Source organism: Pleurodeles waltl, chromosome 2_2 (genome assembly GCF_031143425.1).
Source record: "Pleurodeles waltl isolate 20211129_DDA chromosome 2_2, aPleWal1.hap1.20221129, whole genome shotgun sequence".
NCBI classification, from domain to species: domain Eukaryota; kingdom Metazoa; phylum Chordata; class Amphibia; order Caudata; family Salamandridae; genus Pleurodeles; species Pleurodeles waltl.
The window spans coordinates 924,411,451-924,436,674 of record NC_090439.1 but is presented as its reverse complement, the minus strand read 5'-3'; the positions used below and the strand labels follow the sequence as shown (position 1 = coordinate 924,436,674).

The following is a 25,224-nucleotide window of genomic DNA, read 5'->3' as shown; positions in this document are numbered from 1 at the left end:
GCTGTATAACCGGTATACAATGAAAACCTATTGCAATGTGCAGCTCTTTTATTGGCTCTGGTACCTAGAGTTCTTGATGAACCAACAAGCCATATATATTCTAGCAACCAGAAGAGTCCAGCAGACGTAAGGGTATATTGCTTTCGAAAATCTGACATTGCAGGAAAAAGTAAGAGTAAAACGTGGAGAAAAATGGCTGTCTCATTTTTTACCTCAATTACAATAAAAAAAATGTAGCTGTTACTTTCTGTAGGAAAACCTTGAAGGATATACACAAAAGACCCCGTGCTGAATTCAGAATTTTGTCTACTTTTCAGAAACGTTTAGCTGTCTGGGATCCAGCATTGGTTTCACACCCTTTTCTGTCACTAACGGGTAGGAGGCTGAAAGAACAAAATATAGTAAAAATGGGGTATATGTCCTAGTAAAATGAAAGCATTGTGTTGAAAAATTGGGTTTTCTGATTCAAGTCTACCTGTTTCTGAAAGCAGGGAAGATGTTGGTTTTAGCACCGCCAACCCTTTTTTGATGCCATTTTCAGGAAAAAAAACATAAGCCTTCTTCTGCAGCCTTTTTTTCCCCATAAAAAAGAAATGCTGTATTTTGGCTAATTTCTTGGTCTCCTCCAGGGGAACCCACAAACTCTGGGTACCTCCAGAATCCCTAGGATGTTGGGAAAAAGGACGCACATTTGACGTGGGTAGCATATGTGGACAAAAAGTTATGAGGGCCTAAGTGCAAACTGCCTCTAAAAGCCAAAAAAAAAGCCCTGACACCTGAGGTGAGAAAAAGGCCTGTCAGCGAAGGGGTTAATGTTCACACATTAAAGGAGTATACACTGCCATTTGGAGGGCGGTCTTTTTTTCTAAAATAAAGAGAAAGTGGGAATATATATATACACTTACCTGCAAGTATAGTTGTCCAGTACTGGATTCTTTCATAGATTCACATGCTTGAATCATTCCTGTCGTTGAGTACCTTTTATAAAGTAGTATAGACTTAGGCCTAAAGCTAAAGGCCCTAGGCCTCTTAGTTTAGTATACTATCAAAGTAATTTTGAGAAAAGTACTAAATTTGAGAGTCCATCCAATCAGGCAACACCACCAATTAGATCCCTCATGACAGAAGCTCCAGGCCCTCATATTTTTCGGGCACTAGTGCGTAGTCATAATAACAGTAAATAAGATATGGGAGATGGGTAGACCACATGTGAATCCATGAAAGATTACAATACTGCATAACTATAGTTACAGGTAAGTAACTCATTTTCTTACTCCAGTCTTGGAACTTTCATAGATTCACATGCTTGAATCAAAGTAGTAAGCAGGAGTGAAGCACAATGTAGTATAAACTATGATTGTTTCAAATGCATATAAACAAGTAAACATAAGAAAGCCTAGAATCTAGATACTTGGATGTGTTACAAGAAACCATACTGTGTATCAACCTTTCATTTTTGATAGAGTTTAAAATAAACAACGTGCAGATCTGACCTTATGGCAAGATGGCAGAGATAGCTCACCTTTATTGGAACAGATGTCTTAGGACCCCCTAGCCCACGGCTACATCTCCTTGAGGAACTGCATAAAGGCAGTAATGTTGGGTGAATGTGTGGCAGTTCTTCCAGGTTGCTACCCTGCAAATGTCCTGCAGCGGCACCCCTGCAAACTGTGCAGTGGAAGTTGATACTGCCCTCGTAGAGCACGAACAGAAGCTCGTAGCGGCCTTCCTGCAGATTGATGGGAAAACCAGATTGTCGATGAGATCCATTTTGCATTGCTTTGCTTGGAAAGTGGATGACCTTTTCTAGGTGCACTATAAGCCACAAAATTGACTAGACTTGCGAAAGAATTCAGTTTTTTATTCAGGTAGGACTTTATGCATCTTTTTACATCTGGGTGAAGAGTCCTTTCTACTGCTGGGTTTGGAAGAACGTCTTTAGGACCAGCGGTTCATTGATATGAAAGTCTGAGGGAACTTTGGGTATAAACCGTGGGTTTGTATTTAGAACTATCACATCTTCCCTAATGTGTAAGAAGGGTTCTTGAAAAGACAGTACTTGGATCCCACTGACTCACCTGGCTGATGTAAGAGCTACCTGAAGAGCTACGGTCCATGAAAGAAATTTGAGAGTAGCCCTGTGAACTGGCTCAAATGGTTGTTTCAGGAGCTGCGCGAGGACTATGTTGAGATTCAATGAAGGAGGAAGAAGGCCTGAAAGGCGGAAAAGCGCTGAATAGGGCCTTTAGAAATTATTTGATTATTCTGGATGATCACAGCAAAGGTGAATTGTATGAGCGTCTAAACGATGAGATAGCCCCCAAATGAAACCCTAATGGATAAATGAGCTAGGCCGGAATGTGCCAGATGTAATAAATATACCAATATTCGTTCTGGTGAGGATAATATGGGATGCATCTCTTGCTGGTGGCACCATAGACAGAATCTCTTCCACTTACATAAGTAAGTTTTATAAGTGCTGAATGCTCTGGCCTGGACATTATAGCGCTGTACTCCACAGGGATGTTTAGATGTGCAAACTCACTGTGCTTAGGAGCCATGCTGATAAGTGTAGTGACTGAAGATTTGGGTGCAAGGCCTGCCCTTTGGTCATTGTCAGCAGACGCGGAGATATCTTCAGTGGGATGTGAGGCTTCTCTGAGAACAGGACAAACTCTGAATCAATGCTGTTAAGGCTACGTTGGAGCTATTAAGATCGGTGTGCACGGTTCCATCTTCATTTTGGTGAGAACCATCGGAATCAGGGGAATAGGCGGAAAGGCGTAGATTTTGCACCATGCCATGGAAAACGCATTTCCCTGTGATCTCTGATGGTGATGCCATCTTGCGTAGTATTGGCATTTGGTGTTTGATAGGTTGGCAAAGACACTGCGGTTGGGTGTCCCCATTGAGAAAATACATGAACTGATTTTAATCTGCTGAGAGAATCTGCTATTTTGTTTTGCTTCCAGGGGACATGATCCGCTCCTAGCAGCACTCCATGTTGCATGGCCCGTTCCCAAATTTCCTGTGCTTCTCAGGACAGGAGTAGAGATCTTATACCTCCTTACTTGCTGAGATAATGCTTTTTAGTGATATTGTCTGTTCTTATTAGTACCTGCGAATTGGCAATTCTTGGAAGGAACACCTGCAAGGCTAGGTGGACAGCCTTTAGCTCTAGGAGACTGATGTGTAGTTTCCAAAAAGGCGGTGACCATTTGCCACTGATCCATAGATCCTGCAGAAACGCTCCCCAACTTTCTAATGAAGCATCCGTGGTGATGACCCATGGAGGTGGCTGAGGCTGGAAAGAGGCTGATCTTTAGATGATCCTTTTGAGTCTACTAGCCTACAGCTTTGATCATGGGCGGAGTGATCTTGACTTGTCAAAGCTGCCTGTGGCTTGAATCCATTGTAGGCTGAGCTATTCTTGGAAGGGGCGCATTTTTAGTCTGCAGGACATCATCCCCAATAACGACTTGTAAAGGTGTACTGAAATCTTTTTTCTTCTTTGAACTGACTTTGCTAAGGCCATTAGCTTCTGCTGCCTTTCCGTAGTATGGCAGGCTATGTAGGAGTTGGTGTTCAGGTATGCTCCTAAGAAGGTGATCGTACCTGATGGTTGAGGAATGGACTTTTCCAAATTAATGGTTAGGCCCATGCTGTCTAGCAGGGCAATGCACTTTTTTGTTTACTTAAGTGCTGCTGAGAACGACTTTGCTTTTATCAGCCGGTCATCCAAATATGGGAATACTTGGTGCCTTTGTCTTCTCAAGAATGCGGACACAGTGCTCGGCACTTCGTAAATATTCTGGGGGGTGATTTCAGACCGAATGGCAGAACATGAAACTGGTAGTGGCTGCTGGCTACCGTGAATCTTAAGTAATGTCTGTGGGAAGGGTGGATTGGGATGTGAAAATATGGGTCCTCAAAATCTAGGTTGGACAGGTAGCCTCTGTGGTTCAAACAGAGGAGGACGTCCTGTAGAGTTATCATGCAGAATTATTGTTTTTCAGATAGGTGTTTACATCTCTGTGATCGAGGATAGGTCTCCAGTCTTTCTATTTTTTACAAATGAGGAAGAACCTGGAGTAAAATCCTTTCCTCCACTGAGACAGTGGAACTTTCCCTAATGCGCCTTTGAGAATCATCTTGTTGACCTCCAGTTTGAGTTGGTGGAGATACCTGGGAGTAGATTTGCAAGAAGGACTCGGAGGTGGCATCTGGACAAACTCCAGTGTGTGCACAATTTAAACCAGTTGCAAGACCCAATGGTCTGAAGTTATGGATTGCCACTGCTAGAGGAATGGTGAGATCTTGCCCCCTAGTTTGAAAGATAAAGGGATGGGGGTACCCAGAACCTTGGATGGATCACTGTCTTCGAGTTGAATCCTTTGCTTGATGAGCTGGTCATCCGCTAGACAGTTCTACTGTAGGCCGCTTGCGGCAGTTGCCTCTGAGCATAATGGTGGTGAAATGGATTGGCAGGTGGATGAGTATGAGGGATATCTGCATTGTTGATAGCACCCCCTAGCCCTTGTAGTATTCGTTGTCATCATCTTGATATTTTACATTCAGCTGAGAATGACTATGTGCTGTTCCACAGGGTCCCTCCTCATCAGATGTGTCATCCCCGTCCAACAGGTGGGCTGGTATCAACTGAGTTACCTTACTCGGGGAAGTATGTGCTGGGGTTATTTTTACAGCTTCTTGCCTTTTTTGCCATTTTCCACGAGGTTGTCGACGGTGCTGAAGATAAAGATGTCAATAATGCAACAGGTGCGCTTGTCGGCAGTTAAGTTGCTGTCATCAACAACTTAGAAGATATCTTTATGAGACTACTGCCCGACGAGGTAGTCATTGGAAGAGGCAGATAAAAAGGCGATGGTAACCATCAGCCTTGACGATGATGGCAATATCTACGTCTTCACCGACTATGCCCTCGTTGGCGTGGATAACACAGCGGCGCAGTAGGGTCATTGATGGAATTAACAATGAAGTTGTCGTCAACAGTGGGGAGCTCATAGATCGTCTGTCGACAGGTGGAACAGAGGAAGGCTTAAATGTATGAGACACCTTAATAGGAGGTGTAGGAGGCTGACATGATGATTTGTTTAGCCCTCTCTGTACTGCTGATATGCTCTTTCTTGTCCTTAGAAAAGTGGTAGTTGGATCTTTGAGATGAAGAAAGGCTGCAGCCTTAGTAAGACCCTTAGGTGGTCTTTCTATAGGTCTTCTTTGGCTGCTCTGAGGAGGGATCTTCCCTGAGGTGATCTCTCTCTTTTTTCTGTGATCTTCTAGAAGAGGTAGAGAAGTCTGCACTATCAGAATCAGGTTGATCTCTTGACTTCGGTTTCTGCAACCAGATTAATAACCTGCCTTTCTTGTCCTTCAGGGTTTTGGTGGAAAAGGTAGGTCATACCTTAAAATCCTTTGCAGAGTTGTCTGGTAGAGGCAGTAGATACAATTCTGGTGTGGGTCTTCAGAATGTAATCTCTTCTTATCACAGGTTTTAGAGGTTCTGAATAGACCCTTTTTAGGGTTTAGCGCAAAGCGCTCTGTCCCTGTTATCTCCCTACAGGCTTGTAACCACACCCATGAGTTCAGTTGGTTCGTGGGCTTGCCGTTTACAATTCGCTTCATTAATGGAAGGAGCATATGTCATGCCTTTTTCTGGGTTTTAGTCCCTCCTCGAGCTGAAAACATACGAGGCTCCATGTTTTCAATATGGGTTCTGGACTACCTTTTCTCTTTAGCGAAGTTCTGTTTCCTTTTGTGTCTCCGTGATGCTTCACTGTGGCTGTGGGCTCGCTTATGTGAAACTGTTTTACTTTTCAGTTCATGTGGCAAGAAAAGTCCGGTTAGGAGTTTAAAAAACGAATAGCTCTAACTTGGGCAAACACAAGACCCGTTGCATTGCAAATGCTTGTTTTTTGTCAGACATGGTGACAGTCTTCTATAGATCTAAGAACTAAAGGTGAGACCTTTAGAACCCAGATAAAAAAAAAAAAAGAGGCAAAATCTTTTGAATATTCAAAAAAACTGAGAAAAGCAGAGCAGAGCTCTGTGAAGACTCCCTAGAAGGATGTGCGGTAGAAAATCTGAGGGACTTCTGAGCTTCTCTCAGGAGGGGTCTTAAGCGGGGTGTCGCCTGATTGGTGGACTCTCAAATGTAGTCCATTTCTCAAAATGACTCATACTAAACGGAGAGGCTCAATCAGTCAATCAGGAATATGTAAAGCGCACTACTCCCCTGTTAGGGTCTGAAGGCACTGAGGTGGATCGAGTGGGGGGGTGCTGCCACTGCTCGAACAGCTAGGTTTTGAGAAGTTTCCTGAAGGTAAGGAAGTCGTTGGTCTGGCGTAGGTGGGTGGGAAGAGTGTTCCACATTTTGGTGGCGAGGTGTGAGAATGATCTGCCGCTGGTTGTATTTCTGCAGAAGATTGGGACGGTTGCGAGTGCGAGGTCAGCGGAGCGGAGACGCTGGGTCGGGGTGTAGAAGGAGAGCCGTCTGTTGAGATATTCTGGTCCGGTGTTGTGCAGTGCTTTGTGAGCGTGGGTGAGGAGTTTGAAGGCGATTCTCTTGTTGAATGGGAGCCAGTGCAAGTCTCTCGGATGGCCTGTGATGTGGCGGTGGATGTCCAGGATGAGGCGTGCAGAGGTGTTCTGGGATGCGTTGCAGCCTCTTCTGGAGTTTGCCCGTGGTTCCTGCGTAGAGGGCATTGCTGTAGTCCAGTTTGCTGCTTACGAGGGTTTGGATGACTGTCCCTCTGGTTTCGGTGGGGATCCATTTGTAGATCTTTCAGAGCATGCGGAGGGTGATGAAGCAGGAGGAGGGGGTGGCGTTGACTTGCTGGGTCATGGATAATTAGGAGTCCAAGATCAATCAAAGGGTGCGTGCATGGTCGGTGGGAGCCGGCGCTGCTCCGAGAGTGGCAGGCCACCAGGAGTCATCCCATGCGGATGGAGTGGAACGGAAGATGAGGGCTTCCGTCTTGTCGGAATTGAGTTTGAAGCAGCTGTGCTTCATCCATTCAGCGATGGCCTTCATTCCTTCATGGAGGTTGGTCTTGGCGGAGTCCTTGGTGAGGGAGAGGATCAGCTGGGTGTCGTTGGCATATGAGATGATGTTGAGGTTGTGGGATCGGGCGATGTTAGCGAGCGGGCCATGAAGACGCTGAAGCGGGTCGGGCTGAGGGACGAACCCTGGGGTACGCCGCAGATGATTCTGGTGGCCTCTGGGCGGAATGGGGGGAGGAGGACTCTCTGAGTTCTGCCAGTTAGAAAGGAGGTGACCCAGTCCAGGGCTCTGTTGTGGATTAATGCATTGCTGAGGCGTAAGCATAGGGTGTGGTTGCAGACTGTCGTACGTGGCTGAGAGGTCCAGGAGGATGAGGGCCACGGTTTCGCCGCTAGGCCTATGTCAATATTACCTTATAAAAGGTACCAGGGACTCCCATCTCTACGAAGGGGAATGATTCAACTATGAAAGTTGCAATACTGGAGTGTATATATATCACATCTTTGAGTGACGTCAACAGACCAACAGTGAAAGTGTTGATTGGGAAGCTGTATATATGTTTTTATTTTTAGTATGACATTTTTGGAAAACATAAGACTAGCAATGCAGCTAAAGCGGTCTTTAGGTCAAACCTAACAAGAACAAAGTCACCACTAACTTGCATGTACCTTGTAAGTTTCATATTGCTCAGAGAACACTTGTCAAACTCAGTGCATTGATGCTAAATACAAGTTACTCTTTCATTATGCGGTGCACAATTAAATACATCCATGAATAACAAATTAGCACTGAGTTAAGCCTAAAATAAAAAAAGGCAAATTTAAATTTGTTCTTATATATTTATTGTGAGGTTTCTGTTGGTATTTTATAAAGTATTCTCCAAAAAGTACACACATTAGAAACAAAGTCAAGCCCTATCCTCCATTCAGTATATAGACAATGGCACAAAAATACAAATGTTATTAAAATGGCACAAATATTATAATTAACAGTGCTAACTGTACCGGAATTTACATTGCAATTGATACAAAAAAAAAATCAAAACAGGGTTTATATCTTTCGGTGGAGGACATTTAATACAGGCACATAAATAAAATTATGTGGTGTAAAAAAGATAATCCAGTATCAAAGACTAGCATGTTGAGCAAGGAAAGTTCTTATCCTTTGTAAAAGTTCTTTTTTAACACTGTCTGGAACAAGAGCTGAAAAGGAAGAATAGAAGAATACAACGTTAAAGTAGTTCAGTGATCTTTCAAGTAAAAAAATACCAATTCTCATGCATCATAGTTTTAAGAAATAAAAGTACTTAATCCCACAGAAGGAATCTATCAAAACATTAACCATCTAATAGTCCCCATCAACGTGCTAGCTCTGAAAAAAATGGCATAGTAAAAAATGTATTCCCCCTTTTTATAAAAAGGCTCTCTGCCGAATATATCGACAGCATTTAATTTATTTTCCATTCAAAAAGAAGATAGTTCACATTTAAAGATTATTTTTAGAGAACCATTTTGAAAGGAAAATAAAGAAAATTTGTTAAGCTGAGCAACAAAGGAGGCAGTTTCAAAAAGTAGATATTTGCCATTGTGCCTTCATGGTAGCAGAATCTCAGCAGTACCTCTACTAGCACTTTCTTCTGAAAGTAACTTGTGATCCAGTTTTGATATGGATTGCCGTTCTGATACCACTGTTGAGAATAAGAATGGACTGTTCAGGACTTTCATGATAGTTATCCTGATGTAAAACTAGAATAAGAAATAATTGATGTTTTTTTCTCCTCCATCATGGGGATCTTCCTTAACAGTCCACATCGCTAAAGAAAAAAGCAAGCACATCCCCAACCAGAAGCGCTCATAACAGCAGGAGTGCAACCACCAGAAAGGAAAAAAAGAATCAATCACACACTTCATGAAGGCCTGACTGACTTAGGTGGGCGATATGGAGTCTGATTTTAAACAGTATTCTCTGAATTTAATACTAGTCCCCTATTTTCGAATGTCGTAGAAGGGATTATTTTTCAAATCCAAAGCTGCTGCTGTTCCTCTTTATGGAACGCATCCTGGTTTTCCCAGGAGGTGTTTTGGCCTTTAAACAACAAAGAGGTTGTAGTACACTGTCTACCCAGCTACAGAATGCTTAAAGAGATGCAAATTTTGTGTCATCAACCCACTCACCAGTGTCAGACGAGTTTAAACAGATAAAACAGACCTGGCCAGGCTGCACCAGTATGGTGGTAAAAATCAATATTTGCAAGGGTTCTTGTTATGCTTAGAGAGCCAAGAGTCTTGCTTCCCGTGTGCTTGGTGCTAGAACTTTCAACACCTCTCCTAATTCCAAGACTTGCTATATGGTACTTATAGCAAAAAGGTAATAAGTGATAAGAAGCAGTCAGCCAACCACTGCAGATCAGAAGTTCAGCAACTCTTCTCCTGCCTCCATTCCCTCTCCTGCGATTACAAGTTTATTTTTCAACTTTTTCTAGGCCCTTCATTGAAAATATTTGTAGGTATGTTTCCACATCACATCACTGTGCACTTGTCTTTTCTGTTAGAACCACCAGAACTTTGCCAAGCCTCACTTTGGAATACCGGTAGCCTAACATTGGAATAACAGTACGAGTAGGTGGATCACCTGTTTTTAGTAAGCCAAGACAGCACATTTCCCAGTTTACCATAATAAGCATCACTGGTTGACATGACTTATATAATAAAGAATCTGCCTGTCAATTCGTACGTAAAAAAAACTGTGCTTTTGGAATAGATTATTACCCAGTGTGCTACTTTCGTTGGTCTCTTCCAAGCTAAATATGTATTCATTTTAGTGTCTGCCTTAACTTTTCTTGGTCTCCCAAGAGAGATTTTAAGATACCATTGTGACAAGGTGGGCAACCATTGCCATGGGTAGATGATGCTGGCATTTCTGTTGAATATCAAATTAATTTTACAACAGAATGAAGAAAGGAAAACCACAAAGACCAGCAGACCATTCATCTAGATAAAGTCCATGGGGTAGAAGAAAGGCTCCCTCAAAACTGCGAAGAGAAGGGGTGTTGGTGTTTCATACAATAAATTAAGCTGCTTTATTTTTGGGGGTGTGATGTAAGAAAGAAGTCATCGATTAAGTGCAAAGAGAGCACATATTACCCACAGTTTTGTACTTAGAGACACCTACAGGTCATAAGTGACAAACAGTTTCCCCAGCAGATGGCTTAGGGGCTACTGGGGGGCAGTTTAACCCCTGGTGCCAAGGACAAGACCAGCTATGGGCCCCCGGGAGAGTGCTAGCCAAGCCAAGCACCCCCCTCCCCTGGGCAGGGATGGAAGGGGAAATCGCTTCCCCTTCCACCCCCTCATTCAAACCCATTGGCGTCTGATGAGGTCAGTGCGCAATCGCGTGCTGGCCTCATCAGGGGCCTAACTGATCGGAGGAGAAATGCAAAAGCATTTCTCCTCCGATCACGTGGAGGGGTCAAGAGAGGCACAAAAGGAATGGAAAGGCACGCTGACCCGACGAGAAACGACGCACGGTCTCGCTTGCGAGTGAGAAATCGACGCATCAATGGCCTTTTCTGATGCACACTTGCCCGCGCAGTGTTATTTTGATGCTACACAGGCACTTTTGTACGTTAACAATGTTCTCACTGTTTTCTAAAGGACTGAAGACTCTTATTCTTTGAAAATTCTGAACTTGGTTTGTGTATGTTGGATTTTTGTCCTTTTGGTCTGGTTTTGTTTAGATAAATATTCTCTATTTTTCTAAACCTGTGTTGTGTCATTTTGTAGTGCTTTCGCTGAATTACTGTGTATGTTGGTACAAATCCTTTACACATTGCTTCTGAAGTTAAGCCTGCCTGCTCGTGCCAAGTGGTGAGCGGGGGTTAACTGAGGGTGATTCTCCTTTACCCTGATTAGAGTGAACGTCCTTGCTGGGATGGGATTGTCCTATAAAAATATTTACTCTATTATCATCGATAACCACAATACAGTGCAGGTAAGTATTGTTTTACATTTCTTAACTCAACATCTAAGTACACTGATCATATATATGGATATTATGGGCAAAATATTTTTGCAGATCAATATTTAAAGCTCAATATTCTGGCGGCAGACCTTCTGTAGGCCTGGTTTTCACCACCAGGGTCACATAGAACATCAATAGTATTGCTCACATGCATTCAATAAAAAAATACCATGAAAATGTCTGGATTCTTAAAACAAACAAAAATAAATAAATAATCAAACACAAAGTATACATTTCTCACCTCTGCCTTTTGGAGTAATTTCTGCAACTAAATCATCAACAGTAACTTTTTCTAATCCCTTTTCTTTGATCACATCTACAACAAGGAATACATAAATTATTGACACAAGAACTACATAACTCACAAAAAAAGCTTTAATGCACTGTACAAAGCTCACCAGAGCTCAACAAGCTGAAAGTGTAGAACGTACTAAAATGCAAAGGTAAAAGTTGAGCTGAACGCAAATATACTTTTATAATAAGTAGTTCTAAACTAGTTAAACCTAATGCCTTTATCTGAAAAAATAACTTCTTGAATTATTTCTTCTTAGTAGTGTTTGAAACCTTTGCACATTACATAAGTAGACTTATTTCCAGTTGTGTAAAAATAGTAGAGAAGCCATATTATCATCAAGTTGATTAATAGTTAACCGTGGAATGGTGTATTCTCATCATTTCTGCACCAGTTTAATACACTTCAGGGTCATTTCTTCAGTAGACTAATGGCCCTTCAGCAGCATCCTACCAGGAAGGCAGAAATGAAGGCCCTCACCCCGGTATATAGCCATCTGACAAATTTAGAGTTCTCAGTCTGCCTGGTGGAAATCTCTGTGCCTTTTTGTAATTGTATTTATATACTGCTTACTACCCCCGGCGAGGCGTTGAAGCGCTATTTGGCGAGTAGCACCCTACTCCGGAACCCAACAAGAATTAGTGATGGATTAGTATCAGGAAATAGGAGTACAGTTTTTGTATTATTATGAGTTAATTTGAGCCACGGATATGAGAGTTTGTTAGTTAGATTGACTGGAGTAATGGAGGGGCTGGAGGAGGAAAGAAATCCAGAAGTGTTAATTGGGTGTATATCCCTGATTTACTCATCCCAAAGGCTTGGGATGAGTAAAGGGGGATGGAGGAGGGAAGAGTCTGTGGAAGGGTTAGGGAGATCATAGTAGCAGGGTGAGATAAATGAGGGTGAATTTAGTAGGGTTGTTTGGGAGGTCATGGGGGTAGAGTGAGGTTTGGTGAGTTAGACGTGGAAGCGGAGGGAAGAGCTTAGGCAGAGTTATTTAGGAGATGAAAGTAGTAGAATGGATTTGGGATGAGTCAGAGTGGGAATGGAGGATAGATTGATAGAGGCATGACATATGATGATGGGTAGATACGTGTGATAAGATGAGAGCGGGGATTCATAGATATCTAGTATTTAACAACCTACCTAGGAGCCATGCACTGATCCACGAACACACACACATATATATATATATATATATATATATATATATATATATACACACACACACACACACACACACACACACACACACACACACACAGGTACATACAATACATAATTAGAACCATGGGTACATATATTTAGTCAAACAGGTTTAAAGAGTGTGTGTATTTTATTGTTACGACATAGTAGCGATTAATATTTTCTAAAAAAATATAAACATAACTAGAAATGTACACAATCAGAAAAACATATTTATCAACATAGGCATATGCAGTCCATAGTTGTTTGATTATGGTGGTTATGAAGGAAAGAGCCAACTCTTGAGTAGTTTTCTGAAGACAAGAAAGTTACATGTGGCTCTTATAGTTGGGGGTAATGAATTCCATAGTTTGGCTGCTTGAACGGAGAAGGATGTACCACCTATAGTCTTTTTCTTGTATGGTGGTGTTCTAAGGCAGAGGTTTCTTTGTTGGATGTATTTGGTTATTTTGTTTCTGATAAAAGCGGTCCTGTTCCATGTATAGCTTTGAGGGTGATACAAAGCAGCCTGAAAGTGCATCCTCTGGCAATGCATAACCAGTGCAGTGCTCTCAAGGCAGGGGAGATGTGGTCTTGCGGCTTTACATGTAATAGTAGCCTCGCTGCGGAGTTTTGAATACATTTTAGTTTTTTCATAATAGATAGAGATGATCCACGGTAGAGGCCATTGGCATAATCCAGTTTGGATAGTACAAGCGAGATAGTAGCTTGCACCTTGTGTGGAAATCCGAGGTGGGGGATGATGCGTCGTAAAGTCTTCAAGGTGATGAAGCTTGTTCGTGCTAATTTGTCCACTTGGGCATTCATAGTTAACTTGGAATCCATGGTGATTCCAAGGTTTTTAACTTCCTTGGATAATTCAGGAGGTCGTCAGGCCAGACGCACAGAGGGTCATAACTTTTCCATCCACCACATATGAGTATTTCTGTTTTGGAGGTATTTAGTTTGAGATGGCTCCAGGTCATCCACTGATCAAGGGCTCTGAGGCAACTGAAGATTTCTGAGTTTTCAATGTTTTTGGGGCATTCTAATTTAAGTAGTATTTGTGTGTCATCTGCATAGTTGTAGCATGTGAGATGAAAATCATTGATTAGTTCTGGTAATGATATCATGCAGATGTTGAAAAGCAAAGGTGAGATGATTGATCCTTGGGGGACCCCTGCTTTTGTGAGGTAGGGTTCGGACGAGAAGGGGCGCGACTAGATGATATTAGATCTATTTTGAGGATAGGAAGTAATCCAGTCGAGAGCAGTCCCTTGTATGCCGGCTTCGTGGAGTCTTTGAATTAGGGTGTCATGGTCAACCGCATCAAAGGCAGCCGAGAGGTCCAAGAGAAGTAGTGCAGAAACTCCATTGCGGTCGACTGTGTTTTTAAGAACATCCCAGATTGCTATGAGTGCTGATTCAGTGCCTCTTCCTGGGCGGAATCAAGTTTCGAAGTCTGAAAGTATAGATTTGTGACATCTGGGCAAATGCTGCTCTTTCTATCAATTTGCCCAGGAAAGGTCCATTTGTGATTGGTCTATAGTTGTTGGGGTCTTGCAGGTCTAGGTTTGTTTTCTTTAAAAACTGTCGTATGTATGCCTTTTTCAGGTCTACAGGAAAAGTTCCTGTAGTTAAAGAGTTGTTGATGATTCTTCTTACAGGTGTGGCAGCAGAAGTAGATAAAAGAATGTTCTTGAAGATTTGTGGTGGACAAGGGTCAGAAGGGCAAACGGAAGGCCTGCTTGCTTTGCCCAAATCCATAAATTCACTTTGGGATATTTGTTGCAAGGACTGTAGAGGCTGGGTTGGTTTATTCTTAGAGAGTATTTTAGAAAAGGGGTTGGTGCTGATGGTTTTCTTCTGTTTTAAATACGAGTCCAATGTGTCTGCCTTGGTTGTGTAGTGAGTTGCCAATTTGTTTGTGAAATCTTGAGTAGTGGGATGGCTTCCTTCCATGCATGTAGGTTTTCAAAATTCATTGAGAATTTTATAAAATTCCTTGGTTGTAGATTTAGCATTTTGAATTCTGTCTGAGTAGTACCTTTTTTTTTTTTTTTAGCTTTTTTGATTGATGATTTGTATATTCTGTTAAGTTTGTGTAGCTGCCGTTTGTCTTGACTGTTGTTTGTTTTGAGCCAGGTCCGCTGCAACTTTCTGGTTTGATGCTTTATCTTTTTACGTTCTGTGTTTCTCCAAGGTGTTGGCTTTCTTTTGCTTTGTTTAGTTTTTCTGAGTGGTATTAGGATATCAAAAGCTTCCTGTAGCCACTCAAAGTTTTGGCACAGAATTAATTGTATCTAGGTCTGTGTTGGCTGTTAGTTGTGTTTCTAAGTCATCCAAATTGAGTTTTCTCCGTGGTCGGTAGGTGCATGTAAGTAAGTAGTTGTGGGGTGTGTCAATTTGTGGAGTTTTATGTTGGAGTTTTATCAAATGGTGGTCTGACCAAGTGATTGGCGTGATGCTATGAACGGTAACTAATTCAGCCTTAGCAAAAATGACATCTAGAATGTGTCCAGCGATGTGTGTGGGACTGTGTACAATCTGATGTAGGTTCAATGCGACTAGGCCAGTGGTGATAGCTTTTGGATGGGGCATATTGGTTTTGTCATACCATAACATTTAGATCCCCAAGAATGCATAGGTTGGAGTATAGTGTAATAAGGTTTGAGCATGTATCTAGAAAAGCATCTGGGAATGTGGAGTTGTTAGGTGGGGGTCTGTAAAGGAGGATAAAGTTACAGGAGGAAGATGGAGTAGGGTGGCATCTGGTGAGGAGGGCTTCACAACCTTATATGGAAATGTTGTCTGTTTTAGTGAGGTGTATTGCCTGTTTGAATATAATAGCTAGTCCACCTCCTCTCTTGCCTATACGGTTTTGTGTGATGGTTTGATAGCCCGGAGGAAGGGCTTCGTGCAACACTGGGGCCATGTCATCTCCCAACCAGGATTCAGTTATGAACATTAAGTCAGGTTGTGGGTCTGAGCAGGTCGTAGATGTGGTGCTTGTTTTTTGAGAGTGATCGAGCATTTATGAGCTGGCAGTTTAGAAAAGGTGTGTTAGCTGTAGTGTTGTTTTGTTTAGGAGAAGGGTAAGTAGTATAATATGGGCTTGAAGCAGGAGTGTGGTTAGTTGTGATAACTGTGTGAGGCTCACAATAGTCTTGCTTTTCAATATAGTGTTCCTCTTTCAGCAGGTTAAGGAGGCATTTTGTTGGGTGTGTGTGTGGGTGGTGGACTTGGTGGCTGAGAGAGACATGATGAGTGTACTGTTTTTTGTAGGGTAGTCTTATTATGTAATAGACAAGGGGATGCGAGGTTGTCCAGAGTGGCATGTTGTTTATTTTCTTTACGTCTGTTTAGTGTGGATGGAGTATGGGTTAGGGGTGGTGGAGGAGCATGTGGATCATGATCTAAGGCTTTAGGGGAGCTAACGCCATTGCCCCTCTTCTCAAGGCACCAAGTGGCCAGATTGCAATGTTTTTGTTAATAAATTTTTTTTTTTTTTTTTAAAAGCTCCACTTGGAAATAAACAAAAATAAAAACCGCCAACCCTAAATTATCTAAAAATGACACAAATACATAGTAAGAAGGAGCACGACATAATGACCTGCCAAAGATCTGCTTAGCCCTGGTAAAACCAGTTCTACATGCACAAGTCAGCTTCAACTCAAAACGATCTGCGCATAGTACCCACACTACGGCCAATTTTCAAGAGGCTGGCTATTAAGGGAAACTGCTCCTTCAAAACATCATCCATGACTTAATATACGCAGAAACCCAACAAATGTATTGCTTTGACATTGGTATTGATCTCTTAGAAGCAGAAAGAGAATAGTGATTCACATACCTTGCATAGAAAAAGCACCATTGGTAGATCTTTTTCAGGCCAGGCAACTAAAATTTAGACACCTCTTTAACGACATCAGAAATACATTAATTATGATCAGCTTTTCTCTATGCAATTTATTTTCAGAGAACCACTATTACTGATCTTCCATATAACTGCTAAAAACATTAGATAAACAGAGCAATGGATGAAGAGGGCTTGTAAGAATCCATTTTGAATTGCTCCATTTCCTTTAACACGTGTAAGTTTGAGCTCTTTTCTCTCTGAACGCACTGCCTATCACAAATGTTATCTTATATCTTGCTCTGTGGTCTTCTGCCTTCTGCTCTTCGTCTTCTGTATCTTCTTTGTTGATCTTCTGTTCGTCTGCTCTTCTGCTTCTCCATCCCCTGCATCTCCCTCTGTGTTCTTCTGTTCTTCTGTGTTCTTCTCTTCTGTTCTTCTGTGTTCTTCGGTTCTTCTGTGTTCTTCTCTTCTGTTTTCTTCCGGTCTTCTGTGTTCTTCTCTTCTGTGTTCTTCCGGTCTTCTGTGTTCTTCGGTCCTCTCCGACTCCTGTCTCTTCCCGCCCCCGTCTCTGCCCTCCTGCTCCTGCCTCACCCCCCTCTATCTCTCGCTATCACCCACATCTACCGTTTCGCTACCTGCCTCCCTCACTCCTCTACCTATCTCTCCACCTAACTCCCTCACTCACCCCCTCCTCCTATCTACCTATTTTTCTATCTCTCCACCTATCTATCCATCTATCTATTTCCCTATCTCTCCCCCCGTCCCGACACCCCCTCTGTTACCTATCTCCCTATCCTCTCACTCTACCTCTCACCCTCACCCACCTCTACCACCCCCCTCCCCTATCTTTTCAACCCTACTCCTATCTATCTCCCTATTCTCCTAAAACTCTAACACTCACCCCCCCTCCACCCTTAAACCCCCCCAGCTCTTCTCACTCTACCTGTCCCCCCCTCCCTCGCGCTTTCCCGCCGCGACCTCCTGCACGCCCCCCCCAGCTCCCATTCGCCCCCAGCTGACCCCTCCCCCCCTCCCTCTTATGGCGGCCGCTGCGCGACAGTGGTAGCGACCCTTGACCCAAGGGTAGGTCACTCCCCCTGCCGCTGCAGCTCCTCCAGGTTCCTGAGTTCCTGAGACCCACCTCACAGTAAGTACCCCCCACCTCCCAGCCCCTCGCCCTGCCCCGCGCTACTCACCTTCTCTCCTGCTCCTGCTTCTGCTTCTTTTCCTCCTCTCTGTCTCTTCCTCCTCGCTCCTCCTCTGCAATCTTCTTCTGTACTCTTCTTCTCCCCGTCTTCTCTCTTCTTCTGTGTGCTCCTCAGCCTCTCCTGTCGCCTCTCTTCTTCCTCATCTTGCTCTGTGGTCTTCTGCCTTCTGCTCTTCGTCTTCTGTATCTTCTTTGTTGATCTTCTGTTCGTCTGCTCTTCTGCTTCTCCGTCCCCTGCATCTCCCTCTGTGTTCTTCTGTTCTTCTGTGTTCTTCTCTTCTGTTCTTCTGTGTTCTTCGGTTCTTCTGTGTTCTTCTCTTCTGTTCTTCTGTGTTCTTCCGGTCTTCCGTGTTCTTCTCTTCTGTTCTTCTGTGTTCTTCCGGTCTTCCGTGTTCTTCTCTTCTGTTCTTCTGTGTTCTTTGGTTCTTCTGTGTTCTTCCGGTCTTCTGTGTTCTTCCAGTCTTCTGTGTTCTTCCAGTCTTCTGTGTTCTTCCAGTCTTCTGTGTTCTTCCGGTCTTCTGTGTTCTTCCGGTCTTCTGTGTTCTTCCGGTCTTCTGTGTTCTTCCGGTCTTCTGTGTTCTTCCGGTCTTCTGTGTTCTTCCGGTCTTCTGTGCTCTTCTCTTCTGTTCTTCTGTGTTTTTCCGGTCTTCTGTGTTCTTAGCTTCTTCGGTCCTCTCCGACTCCTGTCTCTTCCCGCCCCTGTCTCTGCCCTCCTGCTCCTGCCTCACCCCCCTCTATCTCTCCACCTATCTCTCACTATCACCCACATCTACCCTTTCGCTAACTGCCTCCCTCACTCCTCTACCTATCTCTCCACCTAACTCCCTCACTTACCCCCTCCTCCTATCTACCTATTTTTCTATCTCTCTACCTATCTCTCCATCTATCTATTTCCCTATCTCTCCCCCCGTCCCGACACCCCCTCTGTTACCTATCTCCCTATCCTCTCACTCTACCTCTCACCCACCTCTACCACCCCCCTCCCCTATCTTTTTAACCCTACTCCTATCTATCTCCCTATTCTCCTAAAACTCTAACACTCACCCCCCTCCACCCTTAAACCCCCCTCCCCCAGCTCTTCTCACTCTACCTGTCCCCCCCCCTCCCTCGCGCTTTCCCGTCGCGACCTCCTGCACGCCCCCGCCCCCCAGCTCCCATTCGCCCCCAGCTGACCCCTCCCCCCCCCTCTTATGGCGGCCGCTGCGCGACCGCGCCGGATGCGCGCCAGAGTCAAGCCCGTCTGCGCCTGGCCCGCGCCCAGCGCCACGACCCCTGGTCCCCAGCCCTCCCCTACCCCGCTGACCCGCTACGACCCCACCACCCTCCACGCCCTCAACCCCAGGCGCTCCAACACCTGCTTTCAAGCCCACCACAAGCGCACCCATGGACCCTTCGCCTGTAACTCCTGCAAACGCATCTTCCACCACGCAACTACCACGACCACCAGCCCACGCGCCATCAACCACCTCAAGTGCATCCTGGTCAACGCTCGCTCTGTCCACAAGCACGCCGTTGAACTCTGGGACCTCCTGGACTCCACAGCTCCGGACGTCGCCTTCATCACGGAAACCTGGATGAACGCCTCATCAGCTCCAGACATCGCCACTGCCATCCCCGAAGGCTACAAGATCTCCACAAAAGACCGCACCAACTAAGTAGGAGGAGGTATCGCCATCGTCTTCAAAGACTCCATCAGCGTCACCACCTCCACCGAAGACACCCCTCTCGCCGCTGAACATCTGCATTTTCAAATTCGCACCAACCCCAGGACCACCCTCAGAGGATCCCTCGTCTACCGTCCCCCCGGACCGCGCGCCCCTTTCAGCGACGCCATCGCCGACTTCATCTCCCCGCACGCCCTCGCCTGACTACATCCTCCTAGGCGACCTCAACTTCCATCTGGAACAGAACAACGACCCCAACACCACAGCCCTGCTCGACAACCTCACCAACCTCGGCCTCAAGCAACTGGTGAACACCGCCACCCACATCGCCGGACACACGCTCGACCCTATCTTCTCCGCCAGCAAACACATCATCTTCAGCCACACCTCCACTCTACACTGGACCGACCACAGCTGTGTCCACTTCACATTCCGACGCGTGACCCGCCACCTCCGCACTCAACCCATCCCTCGTCGACAGTGGAACAAGATCCCCGAAGAGCAACTCTTCTCCGCACTCGCCGCCAACCAACCCACCCTCACCACCGACCCCAACGACGCAGCCCTCAGCCTCACAAACTGGATCTCCAACTGCGCAGACAACCTTGCTCCCCTCAAACGCACGCATCGACAGACCAACACCAAAAAACCTCTCTGGTTCTCTGACACCCTCAAAGAATCAAAGAATCAAAGAAAACTTGTCGCACCCTCGAGAAGGCCTGGCGCAAAGACCACACCGCTGACAACATGACCGCCCTCAAGAACGCTACCCGCGAACACCACCACCAGATCCGCGCTGCCAAAAGGAACTTTTTCACCGACAGACTGGACAAAAACAGCCACAACAGCAGAGAACTTTTCAGCATCGTCAAGGAGTTCTCCAACCCCAACGCCAATGCCAACGCCGTCACGCCCTCACAGGATTTGTGCGAATCCCTCGCCACCTTCTTCCATCGCAAGATCAGCGACCTCCACGACAGCTTCGGACACCAGACCCAACCAAACATCACCGAACCCGCACCCCCGGCCTTCACCCTCAACAACTGGACCCACATCAACACTGAAGAAACCAAATCCATCATGAACTCTATCCACTCCGGCGCCCCTTCGGACCCCTGCCCTCACTTCATCTTTAATAAAGCCGACGACATCATCGCCCCGCACCTCCAGGCCGTCATCAACTCTTCTTTTTCTTCTGCTACCTTCCCCGAATGCTGGAAACACGCCGAAGTCAACGCCCTCCTAAAGAAACCTACGGCTGACCCGAGCGACCTGAAAAACTTCCGCCCCATCTCTCTCCTGCCTTTCCCAGTCAAAGTAATAGAGAAGACCGTCAACAAACAGCTGACCACCTTCCCGGAAAACAACCTGCTCGACCCTTCACAAACCGGATTCCGAACCAACCACAGCACGGAAACCGCCCTCATCTCAGTCACAGACGACATCAGAACCCTGATGGACAACTGTGAAACAGTCGCCCTCATCCTCCTTGACCTCTCGGCTGCCTTCGACACCGTCTGTCACCGCACCCTAATCACCCGCCTCCGCTCCACCGGGATCCAAGGCAAGGCCCTGGACTGGATCGCCTCCTTCCTCTCAAACCGTTCCCAAAGAGTTTACCTCCCACCGTTTCGCTCAGACCCCACCAAGATCATCTGCGGCGTACCTCAAGGCTCATCGCTCAGCCCGACACTCTTCAATGTCTACATGAGCCCCCTCGCCAACATCGTACGCAAGCACGACATCATCATCACCTCCTACGCCGACGACACCCAACTTATACTCTCCCTCACCAAGGACCCCGCCAGCGCCAAGACCAACCTACAAGAGGGGATGAAGGACGTCGCAGATTGGATGAGGCTCAGCCGCCTAAAGCTGAACTCTGACAAAACGGAAGTCCTCATCCTCGGCAACACCCCGTCCGCCTGGGATGACTCCTGGTGGCCCCCGGCCCTCGGTACCGCACCGACCCCCACAGACCACGCCCGCAGCCTCGGCTTCATCTTGGACCCCCTTCTCACCATGACCAAGCAAGTCAACGCCGTGTCCTCCGCCTGCTTCCTCACCCTCCGCATGCTCCGCAAGATCTTCCGCTGGATCCCCGCCGACACTAGAAAAACCGTGACCCACGCCCTCGTCACGAGCCGCCTGGACTACGGCAACACCCTCTACGCTGGGACCACCGCCAAACTCCAAAATCGCCTGCAACACATTCAAAACGCCTCGGCCCGCCTCATCCTCGACGTACCCCGCAACAGCCACATCTCCGCACACCTGAGACACCTGCATTGGCTCCCAGTCAGCAAAAGGATCACCTTTCGACTTCTCACCCACGCACACAAAGCCCTCCACAACAAGGGACCGGAATACCTCAACCGACGCCTCAGCTTCTACGTCCCCACCCGCCTCCTCCGTTACTCTGGCCTCGCGCTCGCTGCCGTCCCTCGCATCCGCCGCTCCACGGCGGGTGGGAGGTCTTTCTCCTTCCTGGCAGCCAAGACCTGGAACTCCCTCCCCACCAGCCTCAGGACCACCCAGGACCACTCCGCATTCCGGAGACTCCTAAAAACCTGGCTTTTCGAGCAGCAGTAACCCCCCCCCTTTCCCCATGCGCCTTGAGACCCGCACGGGTGAGTAGCGCGCTTTATAAATGTTAATGATTTGATTTAATTTATGTATATTTGTTTAAGTAAAATAAGCCTGGCTCCACACCACAGGCTTGCAGCTGGTTTCTTTCCCTAGCTGGGGCACGTTACTCATTATAATCATGTGGTAAAAATAACTAACTGACCTCGGCTGTTGTATTTTGGGGAGGGAAAGGCTGATATCTATACCTTTGAACCACCCAATCCTTTGTGGGGAGTCAGGCAGCTGAAGAAGGGAATCGAGGACAAAGCAGGGAATGGAACCGGTGTGTGGAAACTGATTACCTCCTTAAAATATCTGTATGACGTATATCAGTATTTACATACTTATTGTATCCTTTGATGTATGAGTATAAATGTCACTGTTAAACGCTCCATGGGAGCACACTTCACTTCGGGCCAGGGATGCCAGTGGTAAACCTGTCCTCTTTTGCTGCAGCAAAAATAAACAGACCTTTGGTCATTGATTTTTCACTCCGGCTCTTAGTTTCAAAACTCCTTTGTAAATGCATTTGTAAGTATCTACAAAAACGTGCCTGACAGGCTGACTGAAAACCCCTGCATGTTTTTTTTACACAATCTATCGTAATATATTGTCTGTCTTCCAATCATGATGTTTGGAGACAAAATTTAATTACTAACCAGTTTAATGTTGTTGTTGTGTAGGATTTGAAGTGCTGCTTTGATACAAGTAAGATGCTGAGCGTTCTGCGCAACAAATGGTTATTTAAACGTAACTCTTCTAATTTTCAGTTTCCAATATTTCCCTTTCCAACTTGTGACCAAGAACATCAAAAAGACAAACACCGACTTTACTACAAAAAAATGCAAAACTAAGTTAACCATGAGCATAAGGTAGTTGGTAAAAATGACAGTACACTGGGAACCTTTCTGCTGCAAGGCTCATTGCAAAACCAATTAATGTACATGGGACCACATCCCAAATTCTTTTTTACATGGGACTTCTATCCCTCATGGATGAATAATCTAGTTAAAGAAGGGGAGAGGTGATGGGGTGAAGATGTACCTTTGCAGTGTGCCTTTAATTGGTCTTTCCAGCCGCACTCTATTAACTTGGCTCGCAGCAACTCTTTAAGCCTGGAAAATCAGAGAGATATTTATGACCTCAGTTTAAGCACTTTAAAGACATTTTTTTTAAACTGCTATGTTAGCATCTTCCTCAAACTGCAACACTTTTTGCCCTTCAGACAATACCACTTGAGGATAAATAGACACATTTCGGTCTCATTCATTTTAAACTACTTACCTTTCTCGTTCCCCAGTCTCGATAAGCTTCTGATTAATAGCTGCTCTCATTTGTGCATCTTTATTCATTTTGAAGACCAGGATCTATGAATGCTTGGATAGCTATGAAAAACACATTACAAAAGTGTTAAGACTCAGATCAAGTGGATCGGACATATATAGAAGACTTAAGATACCTGTGTTCAATAGGACTATTCAACATACAGGGAGTGCAGAATTATTAGGCAAATGAGTATTTTGACCACATCATCCTCTTTATGCATGTTGTCTTACTCCAAGCTGTATAGGCTCGAAAGCCTACTACCAATTAAGCATATTAGGTGATGTGCATCTCTGTAATGAGAAGGGGTGTGGTCTAATGACATCAACACCCTATATCAGGTGTGCATAATTATTAGGCAACTTCCTTTCCTTTGGCAAAATGGGTCAAAAGAAGGACTTGACAGGCTCAGAAAAGTCAAAAATAGTGAGATATCTTGCAGAGGGATGCAGCACTCTTAAAATTGCAAAGCTTCTGAAGCGTGATCATCGAACAATCAAGCGTTTCATTCAAAATAGTCAACAGGGTCGCAAGAAGCGTGTGGAAAAACCAAGGCACAAAATAACTGCCCATGAACTGAGAAAAGTCAAGCGTGCAGCTGCCACGATGCCACTTGCCACCAGTTTGGCCATATTTCAGAGCTGCAACATCACTGGAGTGCCCAAAAGCACAAGGTGTGCAATACTCAGAGACATGGCCAAGGTAAGAAAGGCTGAAAGACGACCACCACTGAACAAGACACACAAGCTGAAACGTCAAGACTGGGCCAAGAAATATCTCAAGACTGATTTTTCTAAGGTTTTATGGACTGATGAAATGAGAGTGAGTCTTGATGGGCCAGATGGATGGGCCCGTGGCTGGATTGGTAAAGGGCAGAGAGCTCCAGTCCGACTCAGACGCCAGCAAGGTGGAGGTGGAGTACTGGTTTGGGCTGGTATCATCAAAGATGAGCTTGTGGGGCCTTTTCGGGTTGAGGATGGAGTCAAGCTCAACTCCCAGTCCTACTGCCAGTTCCTGGAAGACACCTTCTTCAAGCAGTGGTACAGGAAGAAGTCTGCATCCTTCAAGAAAAACATGATTTTCATGCAGGACAATGCTCCATCACACGCGTCCAAGTACTCCACAGCGTGGCTGGCAAAAAAGGGTATAAAAGAAGGAAATCTAATGACATGGCCTCCTTGTTCACCTGATCTGAACCCCATTGAGAACCTGTGGTCCATCATCAAATGTGAGATTTACAAGGAGGGAAAACAGTACACCTCTCTGAACAGTGTCTGGGAGGCTGTGGTTGCTGCTGCACGCAATGTTGATGGTGAACAGATCAAAACACTGACAGAATCCATGGATGGCAGGCTTTTGAGTGTCCTTGCAAAGAAAGGTGGCTATATTGGTCACTGATTTGTTTTTGTTTTGTTTTTGAATGTCAGAAATGTATATTTGTGAATGTTGAGATGTTATATTGGTTTCACTGGTAATAATAAATAATTGAAATGGGTATATATTTTTTTTTGTTAAGTTGCCTAATAATTATGCACAGTAATAGTCACCTGCATACACAGATATCCCCCTAACATAGCTAAAACTAAAAACAAACTAAAAACTACTTCCAAAAATATTCAGCTTTGATATTAATGAGTTTTTTGGGTTCATTGAGAACATGGTTGTTGTTCAATAATAAAATGAATCCTCAAAAATACAACTTGCCTAATAATTCTGCACTCCCTGTATTGTTATAACATTAATGGGAGTGTGGGCTGTACTGCTCATCCAAATATAAATAGAAACCTTTATTATATAGTACTGAAAGGATTAAGATCTGCACAAAAATAGTTAAGATTGGAGTAAGGCAGTTCACGCACAGCATGGATTACTGTAGTTACCTGTATAAGGTAAAATGATTAGTACACAAAACCCCTCACTAGGAGCTAGATTTTCTCTTGTCCAGTCCCCTTGATACACCGAGCTTCTCAGGTGACGCATGCAATAATCACTCTAATTAACACCACCAAATAACTAATCACCTGA

The 25,224-nt window shown here is 45.0% G+C and overlaps 1 protein-coding gene across 1 annotated transcript in view; it reads right to left on the bottom strand.

Moving 5' to 3' along the window:
• Positions 1-7,840: 7,840 nt before the first annotated feature.
• ENY2 (ENY2 transcription and export complex 2 subunit) overlaps positions 7,841-25,224 on the bottom strand; it is a 31,764-nt gene continuing 14,380 nt past the window's right edge. Inside the window, exons 2-5 of the mRNA XM_069220627.1 lie at positions 23,161-23,261; positions 22,921-22,991; positions 11,283-11,357; positions 7,841-8,223 (exon numbers count right to left, since the gene is read on the bottom strand). Of these exons, the coding sequence (XP_069076728.1) occupies positions 8,147-8,223; positions 11,283-11,357; positions 22,921-22,991; positions 23,161-23,228 (291 nt within the window). The 5' untranslated portion in view covers positions 23,229-23,261 and the 3' untranslated portion in view covers positions 7,841-8,146. The remainder of the gene's footprint in view (positions 8,224-11,282; positions 11,358-22,920; positions 22,992-23,160; positions 23,262-25,224) is intronic.